General features: G+C 57.7%; 1 protein-coding gene and 2 non-coding genes across 3 annotated transcripts in view; 1 reads left to right on the forward strand and 2 right to left on the reverse strand.

The window, feature by feature from the left end:
* Window positions 1–5,390, reverse strand: part of MPZL1 (myelin protein zero like 1) — a 54,351-nt gene extending 48,961 nt beyond the window's left edge. The window contains exons 1-2 of the mRNA XM_032863061.1: window positions 5,200–5,390; window positions 3,826–3,856 (exon numbers count right to left, since the gene is read on the reverse strand). Coding sequence (XP_032718952.1) covers window positions 3,826–3,856; window positions 5,200–5,390 — 222 coding nt within the window. The remainder of the gene's footprint in view (window positions 1–3,825; window positions 3,857–5,199) is intronic.
* A 6,303-nt stretch (window positions 5,391–11,693) lies between these two features.
* TRNAP-AGG lies at window positions 11,694–11,765 on the forward strand. Its single transcript has one exon. It is a non-coding gene; the product is annotated as a tRNA-Pro (tRNA).
* Window positions 11,766–12,250: 485 nt separating this feature from the next.
* TRNAP-CGG lies at window positions 12,251–12,322 on the reverse strand. The gene has a single exon. It is a non-coding gene; the product is annotated as a tRNA-Pro (tRNA).
* Window positions 12,323–13,468: the final 1,146 nt, after the last annotated feature.

The raw sequence follows: 13,468 nt of genomic DNA on the forward strand, positions 1-13,468 counted from the left end.
AATTTTCTTCAAGATTTTATTTATTTATTAGAAAGACAGAGAGAGAACAAGCAGGGAAAGGGGCAGAAGGAGAGGGAGAAGTGGCTGGGGGCAGATCCCAGAAGGCAGATGCTTAAGGACTGAGCCGCCCAGACACCCCAGGAGTGTTTGTTTTAGTATCCCAACTAGTAAATAAGAACAAAGCTGAGGGAATTAGTATTGAAATTTGTGGCTTTCTGACTGAAGAGGTAGTGTCTCAAGTCTGAATTTTGTCAACAAGCATCAAACAAAAGTCCTATTGATGAAACACTTGAGGGCTACAACAAACATGATAAAATAATTTAAATATATAATAACTACTAATTCTGAAACCAGTAGTTGAAGTAGTTGAAGAATGTTAATTCATTGCATACATTTCTTTTTTTTTTTTTTTAAAGATTCTATTTATTTATTTGACAGAGAGAGATCACAATTAGACAGAGAGGCAGGTGGGGGCGGGGGGAGGGGGAGCAGGCTCCCTGCTGAGCAGAGAGCCCGATGTGGGGCTTGATCCCATGACCCTGAGATCATGACCTGAGCCTAAGGCAGAGGCTTAACGACTGGGCCACCAGGGCCCCTCATTGCATACATTTCTGAAGAAATATGAAATGGTACTTAAAGAGTGAAAATATCCAGATAATACATAAATTCACACTTGGGAAAAAGATTCCTTTTTTCAAGACACATTTATTGGGTACCCACCATATGCCAGGCTAATTCCTGTTTACTTTAAACTACTAACAAACTGTTATGGAGACATACCTGTGCCTCATTGCCCTTTAACAAACATTAGCGTCCATCATATCCACTGTGTTAAGCACTAGGAATATTTCTTTAATAAGTTTTTTCAAAAGATTTTATCTATTTATTTGTCAGAGAGAAAAAGAGCACAAGTAGGGGAGCAACAGGCAGGGGGAGAAGCAGACTCGCCCCGAGCAAGGAGCCCCACGCAGGACTCAATCCCACCATCCTGGGATCATATCCCAAGCCGAAGGCAGACGCTTAACCGACTGAGCCACCGGCGTCCCAGCACTAGGAATATTTCCATAAATAAGACAAACACTGTCTCTGTCCTGGATTCTCAGAGAGGAAAAAAGAAAAACCAAGCAGTTACAAATTCCAACAAAGAAGAAAACAAAGGACCAGGAAATGGCAACAGGGAACTCCGCTGGGCAGGTGGCTGGAAGGAGGCCTCTGGAAAAGCGACATTATGGCCTCGCGGATGAGGAGGAGACCGCTCCGGGCATTCCGGGGAAGGAGCAGGAAGAGGCGGCCAGAACCGCAGGTGCGAAGGGGCGGAGCCGGGAACGAACATCGAAGAGCGGAAGGCCGCCGTGGGCCGGACTACGGAGCACCAGGCATGGCACAAGCGGAAGGCAGAGAGGCAGAAACCAGATCCCGCAGAGCACTGCAGCCCACGGGGAGAAGCTCGTGCGCCATTCGGAGTGTAAGGGGAAGCCATTAAGGCCTTTTAACAGGAAAGCAAGATGATCTGATTCCATTTTCATAAAAATCATTCTTGCAGGGGCGCCTGGGGGCGGGCTCAGTCGTTCAGCCTCTGCCTTCGGCTCAGGTGATGATCCCAGGGCCGCATCGGGCTCCCTGCTCAGTGGGAAGCCTGCTTCTCCCACTCCCACTCCCCCTGCTTGTGTTCCCTCTCTCGCTGTGTTGTCTATCAAATAAATAAATAAAATCTTAAAAAAAAATCCTCTTTTAAAAAAAAATCATTCTTGCAGTTCGGTGATTTTGATTAAAATGCTCATAGAAAAACAGTGGGTGAATCTGAAACGCATTTTGCAGATGTGGGGCTCGATGAAGGACCGGGAGGAATCGCGGGCGGACCCTAGGCTCCTGGGCCCAGCAGTTAGGTGAGCGGCGGTGCCGCTTACTGAGGAGGGTGGTGCGGATTTCTGAGATCCAGTCTTCATACACTGTGTGCTCACTCCCTTCTGCTTTTTAAGATTTTTATTTATTTATTTATTTGAGAGAGAGAGGGAGGGAGAGCACAAGTAGGCAGAGAGGCAGGCAGAGAGAGAGGGGGAAGCAGGCTCCCCGCTGAGCAGAGAGCCGGATGGGATCATGACCTGAGCCGAAGGCAGAGTCTTAATCCACGGAGCCCCCCAGGCGCCCTGTGTGTTCACTCCTACAGATGGGCTGCCAAAGACACGACAATTGCCCAACCCAGTGAACCCTCCTCCTATTTCAACGCTTCTGACATGGTTAACCACTCCCTCTTGCTTAAAACTTCATTCCCTCTTGGAGCGAGCGCCTGGGTGGCTCCGTGGGGTTAAGCCTCTTTGCTCAGCAGGGGGCCTGCTCCCCCCACCCCGCCTGCCTCTCTGCCTACTTGTGATCTCTCTCTCTGTCAAATAAATACCTAAAATCTTAAGGAAAAAAACCAAACTTCATTCCCTCTTGATTTCTAAGACGCCTCATTCTTCCAGTTCATGTACTCATCAGACCTCCTTCTTGGTTCCACGTACCCCCGGCTCTGTCCTTGGCCCTCTCTATTTCCTTCAACACACTCTCAGTGGTGACCTCATCGAAACAATCCACAGATTTAACTACTAACTACATGATACCTTCCAAATCTGTATTTCCAACCTGAACTTTCTCACCTCCAGAACCACCTAGCCCCCTGTCTTCCACCCACTTCTATTAGGGTGTCTCAGCAGCACCTGAAACTCACCAAACCCGAAGGTAACTTCGTCATCACTGTTCCCTCAAGCCCACATTCATCTGTGAGAAGCCCCACTTGCCAAAAATGGGCCCAGCTTCCCTAGCCCCGAACCTGAGGATCACCTTTCGCTCAAGCAAATCAATATGCAAGCCCGATCCAACGTACTTTCTAACAGGTCACCAGCGTGTCCCCCTTTCACAGGCCACTGCTTTAATTCACATCTCCGGTCTCCTCCTTGGGATTATTAAAGCCTCTGGTTTCTTCAGTCTCTCACACTCCAGCCCATTCTTCACGTCTCCACAGAGAAAGAAATCCTTCATCCAGCCTCACATACGGCAAACTAGGTCCTTTTTGAGTTAATGCCTCTGGCTGGCCCTCCGGCCTCAACTTCCCCTCATCTCTCTCGCACTGTAACTCCAACCTCCCACCACACTGACCGACCGACAGGTCCATTCAGGACTCTGCTTCCACTGTTTCCTTGCCCCATGCCTACTCAGCTACACGTGTCTTCCTGTGGTGGCCCAAGTCCAGTCTGGGAGGATGGCCCTCCTTAGGGCTCTCGCGGCACACGGCTCTCAAAGGGGATTTCTCATCTTACTAACCGGTGCTTCTCCCACTGATGTAAATTACGGGAAGGCAGGGACTGTCCTTCCTAGAGCACTTTTGGTGCTTAATTCCTACACGGTGCTTAATAAGTGTTTGCTGGATAACTGTATCTCGACCAAACTCTGGAAGGTTTTCTATAAAAGTGGACTGCTCTCTGTGCACACCGTCTACGGCCAGAAAAGGTGACTTGGCAAGAAAAAACTTGCCATTGTCTTCCAAAATTAAGCAAACACTAGCTACTGCTTCATGAGACACCCTCCTCTCTCCACCCTCTTCCCTTACTGCGGAGCTGGGCGCGGCCGAGCTGCGTGAAGCTGTTGTTCTGACGATCTTTCACAGGAACGTCCACGAACACCCAGTTTTTCAGTTCTGCCTGCGGTGCTCGAGCCTAACGAAGACCGCCTCACGGCCGCGCCCTCAGTAGCAGCGCCCACCCGTCCCGTAGGAGGCACAGCATTTCTCATCACCTCATTTTTAGTCTATTTCCTAACTTGTTTGCTTAAAACACAAGGATTGGGGGCGCCTGGGTGGCTCCCTGGGTCAAGCCTCTGCCTTCGGCTCAGGTCTTGATCTCGGGGTCCTGGGATCGAGCCCCGCATCAAGCCCCGCATCGGGCTCTCCACTCGGCGGGGAGCCTGCGTCCCCCTTCCCCTCTGCCAACTTGTGCTCTTCTCTGTCAAATAAGTAAATAAAACTAAAAACCAAAAACAGGTCTCACCACCCTGGCCGCACTCTGAACCCGTCCTCAAAAGAGACGGAGCACAGACCTGCGACCTGCGGAGGTGAGGCCTTCCCCTCGGTGCGTCGCCGCCGCCGGGATCGCCCCGCCCCAGGATCGCCGCGTGAACGAGCCTGCCCGGGTCCAGAGACCACAGGAAGGGCCGCCCCGCCGGGAAAGCCCGAGCGCAGCCACTGCGACGCACCCGGCGCTTCGCGAACGAGAGAAACGGGGACGGGGGCGCGTTGGGGCCTGCGGGCGAGCCCGACTCGACCGAACCGCACCTCCGAGGCGAGACCAAACGTTCCCTCAGGCCGACACAACCGCCCACAAAGGCCCCGCGCAAGGAACCCCGCGACCTTCCGCCGGCACCCACAGGCGGCGACCGCGCCACCCCGAGCCGCCCGAGCCCGAACCCCCGAAGCGGGGCCGGGGCGACCCCGGGCCATACGCGGGCAGGGCGGGCGGGAGCAAGACGGGGAGCCCGGCCCTCGCCCCCCAGCCGCAGGCCCCGGGAGCCCCCCGCCACGCCCCTCCCCCCTCGGCGCCCCCTCGGCGCCCCGCCGCGCCCCTCCCCCCGCCCCGCCGCCCGCCGCGCCCCTCCCCCCGCCCCGCCGCCCCCCCCACCCCGCCCCGGCCATGGCACCACTCACACAGCCCAAGCGCCGCCGCCAACAGCGACCACAGCCAGCGCCTGCGGGCCGCATCTGCCCGCCCCGCCACGACTCCCGCGGGCGCTGCCATCGTCCCCCGCCGCCGCCGCCGCCGCGCCCCGGGCCGCCGTCCCCACTGCGCTCCGCTCGGCTCCAGACCGCGCCGGGTCCTCGTCGCCGCCCGCGCCCGCGCCCGCGCCCCCGGCCCCTGCGCGCCGCGCGCCCGCCCCAGGCCCCGCCCCCGAGCTCCGCTCATTGGCCTGCGCCGCGCCCTGGGGAGGACGCCATTGGAGGACACCGACTGTCCATCACCCTTCGCCCCCTCCCCGGATCGCCCCCTCCCCGGATCCCCCCCCTTCCCCGGTCCCCCCCAGGCCCCTTCTCCGCGCGCCGCAGGCCGGGCTCGGGAGGCGCTCGGTTCCCGCCGCCCGGCCTCCGCCCGCTGGGTGTCCACCTCGGGCCCGCCGACTCCTCGGCCTCTCCGAGCTCCCGCCCCGCAGACCTCTTGGAAGCCCCCCGGCCGCGGGTTTCTCCGGGCCGCGAGGAAAAGGGGGCCGTCCGCGCACAAAGGCGGAGGAAACGGGCGCGACGGCGGGACTCGGGCGGCCGCAGGGAGCTCTGCTCCCGCCTTGCCCTGGCAGGGCCCGCCCTTCGCTCCGCTGGGAAGTCGGCGTGCGGCGAGCGGAGAGACCGCGGGCCGGGACAGCGCCTCCATCTTGCCCGAGTCTCCCCAGGGCCCCCTCTCGGCTCTCGGAGCGCTGGGGGCCAGGCACGAGGTCCCCGCGTCGGAGCCGGGCACGGGACCGCCCCCGTCGTTGCCGGGCACGAGGCCCCTTTCGGAGCCGGGCGCTCCTTCCTAGCTTTCCGTTTGCTTGTCCATCTGCGGACAACGCGCCCCTCGTTGGTCCATGGAAACGGGGTGGGGGAAGTTCCTGAGTCTGGGGACCTTGGCTGACTCTGCTCACGTCGGTCTCTTGGCTCCAACAGTGTCTGCCGCTCCCCGTTGCCTAATAAATGCTGGGGATGCTCAGTACCCACAAAAGGCGCCGCGGGGCAGCGACGGGAGCAGGGCAAGAGCACAGTGAGCGAAGAAAAGGAAGGATCCAGGCAAGGATGTGCACCATTAGGACAAGAGAGGGGAGAGAGTATGGTGAGAAAACCCAAATGTAACCTCATTTCAGGGTTTTGTCTATAAAGTCAATTTTAGACAAAGGGATATTTTTGCTGTTTTAGCCTGCTAGCCTTGTAAGCCAACTCATAATAACTAGCAGTAGTGAGAGAAAACTAAAAAAGCATGACAACCATTTTGCCCTGTTCTTCTCTGTAAGATCCTTATGAAGTGTGTCTGAATGTCACAGGTTGGCTAGAGGACAAATGCGTTAAGTGAGTAACTATTATGTGCTGTGGATGTAGAACACCTAGACTTTATTCCCAAAAAGCACACAGGCCTCCAGGGTACACATACAGGCACTAAATCTGTTTAAATGCTTGAAGAGAAGGAGAAACCCAAGGCCAACAGGGACATTGGTGCTCAAGGACACATGTCCTGTTACAGGCTTCTTGGAGGGTGATGATGAGGGAGCAGAAGGACTGGCTGAAGACCAAGCGTGAGCTGTCACCTGCGGCCTCTTCCCTCCCCCCACTCCTCGGGGGGGGGGGGGACACGTGTGACACTCTTCCAGGAATCTCCCAACTATCTTACTGTTAATGCCTTGCTAGTGGGGGAAAACAACCTTAGCTTGACAATGGCAAGGTGGTATCCTGTAGGTCTTCTTTAACATGTAAATATCCTTTGAAACTTCCCTTTTTCCTCACTTCCCCAACCCCATAGTCTATAATCAGCCACCCCTCACAGCCCAGCTCTTTCTGCCCATGGGTCCTGTCTTGGTGCTTTAATAAACCACCATTCTGCACCAAATCGTCTCAAGAATTCTTTCTTGGTCCTCAGCTCCTGGCTCCACCCCACCCAACCTCACCTATACTCCAGAACCACATCAGTGATAAACCCCAACACACACATCGTCCTCTTGTGGGACCCACTAGTGCATGAGACATGTGGAAAAGATGCAGAAAGGATGTAGCATTCGAAGTGGACTTTATTTTTTATTTTTAAAGATCTTATTTATTTGACAGAGAGAAGGAACAGAAGCAGGGGGCCTTGTAGAGGGAGAAGCAGGCTGAGCAGGGAGTCTGATGCGGGGCTCAGGACCCCTGGATCCCAGGACCCTAGGGTTATGAACTGAGACGAAAGCAGATGCTTCATGACTGAGCCACCCAGGTGCCCCTGAGGTGGATTTTAGAGGATGAGTAAAGGTTCACTGGGAAAGCAACAGCAAAAGCAAATTCAGAAATGGGAAAGCAGTACCAGGTCCAAGAAATTGTGGGTAAATCTTGTGTGGTTTGGAACTTCAGAGGAGGGAGTGAAAGAGAATGCTGGAAAAGTAGGCTGTGGTGGTCTTTTGAAGAGCTTTGGGTTGTTCATTCTGTGGGCAATAGGGAGAGGTAAAAGGGGAATGACACACTCAGCTCTATGTTTTAAAAAGTTGACCACAGCACACAGGGTCAGAAGAAAGAGGTGAAGGGGCTGGAGAGGAGGACAAGGCATGGAGAAGCATTTCAGTTGAGTGAGAGAGCGACAAGATGGGGGTCAGCTGGATGGGAAGTCTAAACAAGAGAAGAGAATCCAGGGCACCTCCTTGTCTCAGGTCATGATCCCAGGTCCTGGGATGGAGCTCAGCAGGGAGTCTGCTTCTCCATCGCCCTCTACCTCTCCCCACTGCTCCTGCTCATGCACACGCTCTCTCTCGTTCAAATAAGTACATAAAATCTTTAAAAAGAGAGAGAGAGAGAAGAATCCAGGAAGACAGATATGACCTCTAGTTTCCAGCCTGAGTGAATAATGCTACCAGTCCACCAAAACCAAAAGCCAAGGAAGAGAACCTGGTCTTGGAAGACTGCTAATAAGCTGGGCCTTGGACATAGCTTAAAATGCTGACAACACTCCACGGGCAACCAGAAGGCACTTAGATGTCAGGGAAACCACAGAAGGGCTACATGGAACATGAGCCTCATGTGGCTACAAGGTGCTCACAAGAAACGTCAGATCACCAGTCTCAAGTCATTAGAATGTCCTTGCCGGCAAGTATGTGATGTAAAGAAAAAAGAGATTCCAAGGCATCGTTTTCTTGGAAGGGTCAGAGGGCTTGGTCTATCTGAGCACTAGTTGCTGTCAGGCCTCCGTAGGGACTCCCGGGTGACACCCAGATGTGTCCACTCCCAGACTGAGCATACCAGCTCCTCTTCCCTAGATTCAAGCCCCAGCCAGCTTCTCCCCCTTCTTCTCCAGTCCCACATAGCCTGTGTGCACCCCTGTGGGGAGGAAGACCTGTCCAGGGTCCAGAGAGAACAAACAAGAACACCCAGGCTCGGAGGTGTTTTGCAGGGGGCTGGACTTTCCATGGATATTTCCACAACTTCTACAGCCACCAGAGAGTGCATAGAATGAATTTCCCATTAACTCCCTTTTTAGAGCCTTCATGGGCTCCTCCTTGCCCTTAGCATGATGTCCAGACCCTTTGCTGGTGCGCAGCTTCTGTGAGCCCTTGCCTGGGGACCTTCACCCCATACTCCAGCCGTGGAACCTCAACCTGCCTTCACGTCCAGCACCTGCTCCCGGGGCCTGCAGGGCTCTGTTCTGTGGATTCCTCAGGCCCTAGGCCTCCCTCTGCTCCCAGACGCTCAGCATTTATCTTCCCATCTTTCAGAACATCACCAGAGGGTGAATTCCTCTGAAAAGGTTTCCCGCCGTTTCTAGTATCTCCCTACACTGCCCTGTGTAGACATGACCACAGCGCAGATACAGCTCTGTACTCGTTCAGATTTCCAGCGATTTGAAAACCTACGATGGGACTCAGGTGTCAAGGTCTTTGCGAACACCACTGAGAGTAATGTGTAGGTGATGAGTTCTCGATAAAGGTTACTCTTATTCTATCAGCACCTGCTGGCTGTTACCTGCTTGTCTGTCTCCTATATACAATGGTCCCCCTCAAGGGATATAAGGGACTTGCCATACAGTTTTCTGCTTTCCCAGGGCCCAAGACAGAGCCTGACACATAGGAATGCTGGTCTCCTGTTACCCTCACACTTGCCCTCTGCTCTTAGCCACACTGTCCTCATGGCTGTTTCAGGAACAGTTCAGGTATATGCATGTCTCCTGGTGTTTCCTTTGCTCTCATGTTATCTTCTCAAAGAGGTCTGTCCTCACCCCCCTGTTCAAATCTCAACCCCCCCCTGCAATTTATTTCTTGGTTGTATGTACGGTCTGTCTCGTCTCCCTAGAATGTGTGTTCCCCCCCGGGGAAGGAAATGTTTCTGTTTTGCTCGTGAACACAATCAGCATGTTGCATACAGCAGATGCTCAAGACATTTTTGCTGGATGAAGAGATGAATGAGTGTTTTTTAAATTAATCTAGAGAAGTTACAGAAAAAAACAGTCATGTAAGGTTGTAGTTTCTGACCCTGTAGAGAGTAAATGGGAAAGCAAACAAGCCCCCAACCCCTTGGATTCCAGTCATTATTGTTAGCCCAAGGTCCTCACTCGGCAAACTTCCTTCTCTTCACAGACCACTTTCTTCCTCCTGGAAAGTCCTCTTTGCCAGCTAATGCCGTTCAGACAATACAATCGGAATCAGCGAAGACTTCCAGTCAGGTCGGAAGGGTCCTTTTCAAGGACGGCTGCCTCTGAAAAGAAGGGACTCTTTGGGGAGAATTCCCCCCCACAGAATCAATAATAAGAGAGAATCATGTGCAGAGGCCTTCTGATAATAGTTATTGACACAGGCCCTTCACCCTCACAGACCTCCTCCTTCATGGAGCGCACAATAAACGGAGTAGTAAGAAGGGGTTTGCCTTGGGAACTTCTCAGGGCTTTTTATCTTTTCTTAATAGGGATGAGATAAGGGGCGCTCAGAAGCGTCTACTGCTGGCAAATAGAGAAGGGCAGAATTTTCTAGACCTGGAATTAATGGGACAAAGTAGGAAGAGGGTGACAGGCACCCAAATTTCAAGCAGATGTTTGGGACTGTGGCGGGATCCTCCCCACTTCCGGTATTCTCGCAGGCATTCCTTCCTTCCTTCCTTGTCTTTACAGACCTGTTGCTACAGGAATTGGAACACTGTGATCTGTGGGTAGTGATTGCAGGAGGTTCCTGGAGCACCAAGAATTTGACCGTTAATGAATAAATATCAGACAGAATAAAAAATGAATCCCAGGCCACCATGAGAAGGATTTGCCTGAAGCTATGTCGATTTCATTAATGTTTCTATGGACAGAATGGTTTCACGCAGGAGAAGGGCTGCATTTTTGCTAGCAAATATTGAAGGTTTGAAAATTCGAATTCCCCAGAGGCTAGCGTTTCTGGGCACCAAACTGGAACAAAAATAATGGGGGTCCTCAGAGAGGTGTTGTCAGTCAAACTAGATGTCACAAGGCTTCTTCATTTGCTGTGACTGGGATGAAATGTTTCTCAAGACCCTTCGTCCCCTTGGACACTGTACGGATCTCTGTACTACAAGGGAAGGCGGTACCCTGGGGGGGTCACAGGCCGTCTTTCGCCAGACAGACATGATTTTCACCGCGAGTCGGGCCGCCGGCATCTGGAGTTTTGTCACCGTCAGTCCTCGGGCAGCACCGTGAGAGGCAAACGGGATGCTCTGAGGAGCCTGAAGAGTCCGGACAAACGACTTCCCAGTCCCCAGAGAGGAGTACGTGAGAAAGAAAATCCTGAAAAGAGTCGCAACTACAGCAAATTCCGTGGGAGAGGAGAGCCCAGAGACCTGTTAGTGACTGTGAAGCGCGGGTTCGCCGAAACCTGCAGTGGTTGCGACAGTTTACGGTCCGAGTCGTACTTGCCGGAGTCCTCATTCTCGTGAGAAAGACAAACTTCTCCCGTGTCCAGGGCGCTTTCCCCGGGTGCGTCGTGGAGAACAAGCGCGCGGGCTCCTAGCGCCGAGGAGCATCTCCCGGGCTGCTCTCCCCTCCTGCCGGGCCGAGGGAGGGCCCCGGACTCCGGCTCCGACGGCCTCGAGCCAACCCAGCCCGCCGGGGAGAGCTGGAGCTCGGCCCTGCCACCGGCGAGCGGCCACCCGCGGGGAGCAAGCTGCGGACCCGGGTCCGGTGCGCAGGGCAAACCGCCGGAGTCGCGGCCAGAGGAGCGGACGCTGACGCGAAGCAAAGTGAGCGAACAGGTCCGTCTCGGGCTGCCCCGCCGCGGCTGCGGGCTGCCGGGTCCGGGTTGACTTGCTCACGGGCCGAGGACAGACACGTGGACGGCTGAGTGTCCTTCAGCGGGCGCGGTGCCCGCGCGAGCGTCCTCGCTACGGGTCCAAGAGAGAGAACGGGACGCGGGCCCCGCCGGACAGACGCGGGACAGCGGTCACCGTCGCACGGAGTCACGCGGACGGCAGTGCTAGTGCCGGCGTCGGGTCCCGCAGCGCACGGTCGGGGCACGCGGGCCGCACGCCGGTTCCGCGCCACACGCCGATGTGGGTAAAAGGTCTCCGGGAAGGGCAGGGTTTGGGGCCGGTCCCCGAGGAAGGAGACGTCCCGGCTGAGGAGAACCGCTGGAGCGGGAACGCGGAGGCGCGAACTCAGGGCTGGCTGGCGGCGTCTGGACCCTGCGAGACCGTGTAGACGCGAAACCATCCGCGGGAAGCGCCGCGCGCGGGACTGGGTGAGGCCGAGTCGGGAACCTTCCTGCCGCAGGACCTTGTCGCAGACGCGTCGCAGCTCGTGAGCCGCGAGGACCCCAGCGTCGCGGCTTCTGGACCGAGAGGCAAGTCCGTCACGGCGGTGGCGGGACCGCGGCCGCGCTCCGCGTCGAATTCCTGACGGGAAAGCGAGGAGACGCGCGGAGCGGGAGCCGGAAGAACGCGAGCAGCACACACGAGCGGCCGCGTGGGGGCGCCGGACCGCGCGGCGCACCTTCCTCTAGCGCGGCCGGGGCTCGCCCATCACGGCGGCTCGTTGGTCTAGGGGTATGATTCTCGCTTAGGGTGCGAGAGGTCCCGGGTTCAAATCCCGGACGAGCCCTCTTTTCCTCACTCCCGAAATAAAGACGTGTTGCTGCAAGACGCGAAACTGAGACTTTTGGACTCTTGCACACGGTACACCCAAGGGCTGCCGGGCCAGACGCAGGGGCGTGGGGAGGGCGCGGGCCCTGCGGAGTCTGAAGGCGCCGCTCCCACCCGGCCGGCACCCGAGACGCGCGCGGGGAGGACCCCGCTCGGGCCCGCGCCGCCCGCCGCTGTGGCTTCAGCACCTGCCCGCCCTCCCCGCGCCGCCGTTCGTCCGCGCCCGCCCGGTGCGGTGCTGAGAGGGGTCGCCCCCGGCACCTCCTCTCCCCGCGCGCGTGCTCTGGGGGCCGCGGGTCCCGCTGTCCGCCGCGGGCACGAGATGCTGCGCGTCGGCCTCCCGCTCCGCAGCCCCGGGGCAACAGTCGTCGTGTCTCTAAAGGGGCTGCGTGAGGACGAAAAAAAGCCGTTTAAAGTCGAGGGCGTCGCGGGAAAGAAAAGCCTGGGCTCGTCCGGGATTTGAACCCGGGACCTCTCGCACCCGAAGCGAGAATCATACCCCTAGACCAACGAGCCACTCTCGGCAGAGGGGCGCCCGGCGCCTCCCTTCAGCTGTCGCTGCCTCTCGCCGCGCTCTCCGCCCGGCCGGCGACCCGTCCTCCGCCCGGACCGCGCGCCCATCCAGCCGTGCGCCCCGGGGCCCCTCTCGCCGCTCAGCCTGTGGGGTATGGCCGGTCGCCACCCTGCGCCGCGGCCCACGCTGCACCCGGGGGGGACGGCGGGCGAGGGGCCGCGGCTGCGAGGGCGCCGGCGGCTGCCCGCCTCCGCCTCCGCCCGCGCTTGCTGGGCGCCAGGGCCCTCGTCGAGCGGGCTCAGCCCCGGGTTCGCGCCCTCAGAGGGGAGCCGCGGCTGGAGGAAGCCGAGCGCGCGGGGAGGAAACTCCAGAGGACAGTCAAGAGAGAACGTCAGCATCCGCGGTGGGGTCGTCCGCCCCTGTGAGGGCTTGCGGGTGCGGAGCTCAGAGTGGACGTCGGACGTGCTGTTCCGACGTGCTACCGGCCGGCCGCAGCAGAGGGCACGCGGGACGTCGGGGGGCGCGCTGGGAGCCGCGGGAGGGCAAGGCCGCGGAAGGGCGGCGAGCGGGACCGAGGCGACGGGGTTCCTGCCGCCCGCGGGAACCAGGAGGACCCTGCGTGCGCGCGCCCCCTGCAGCCGGCGGGAGGGGCCCAACGGTGGTGGCGCGCCCCGGCTCCGCCTCCGCCTGCGGCCCCGCCTCCGCCTGCGGCCCCGCCTCCGCCTGCAGCCCCGCCTCCGCCTCCGCCTCGGCCCCGCCTGCGGCCCGCCTCCACCTGCGGCCCCGCCTACGGCCCGCCTCCTCTTGCGGCCCCGCCTCCGCCTCGGCCCCGCCTGCGGCCTCACCTCCGCCCCGCCTCCACCGGCGACCCCGCCTCCGCCTCCGCCTCGGCCCCGCCTGCGACCCCGCCTCCGCCTCGGCCCTCCTGCGGCCCCGCCTCCGTCCCGCCTCCACCTGCGGCCCGCCACCCAGGTGCCCCAAAACCCATGCTTTAATATTTTAATTTTATTAAAGGGATCTGGTGGCATCAACGCTTTTGAGAATGGTGGTGATGTTAAAACTACAACCAAAGATAATTTTGACTTGGGGTCAGATGTATGAGTGGAAGATGATGAAATTAGAGCAGGTCCTGGGGCACCTGGGTGGCT

The sequence above is a fragment of the Lontra canadensis genome, unplaced genomic scaffold (genome assembly GCF_010015895.1).
Source record: "Lontra canadensis isolate GAN:19392208 unplaced genomic scaffold, GSC_riverotter_1.0 scaffold24, whole genome shotgun sequence".
NCBI lineage: Eukaryota > Metazoa > Chordata > Mammalia > Carnivora > Mustelidae > Lontra > Lontra canadensis.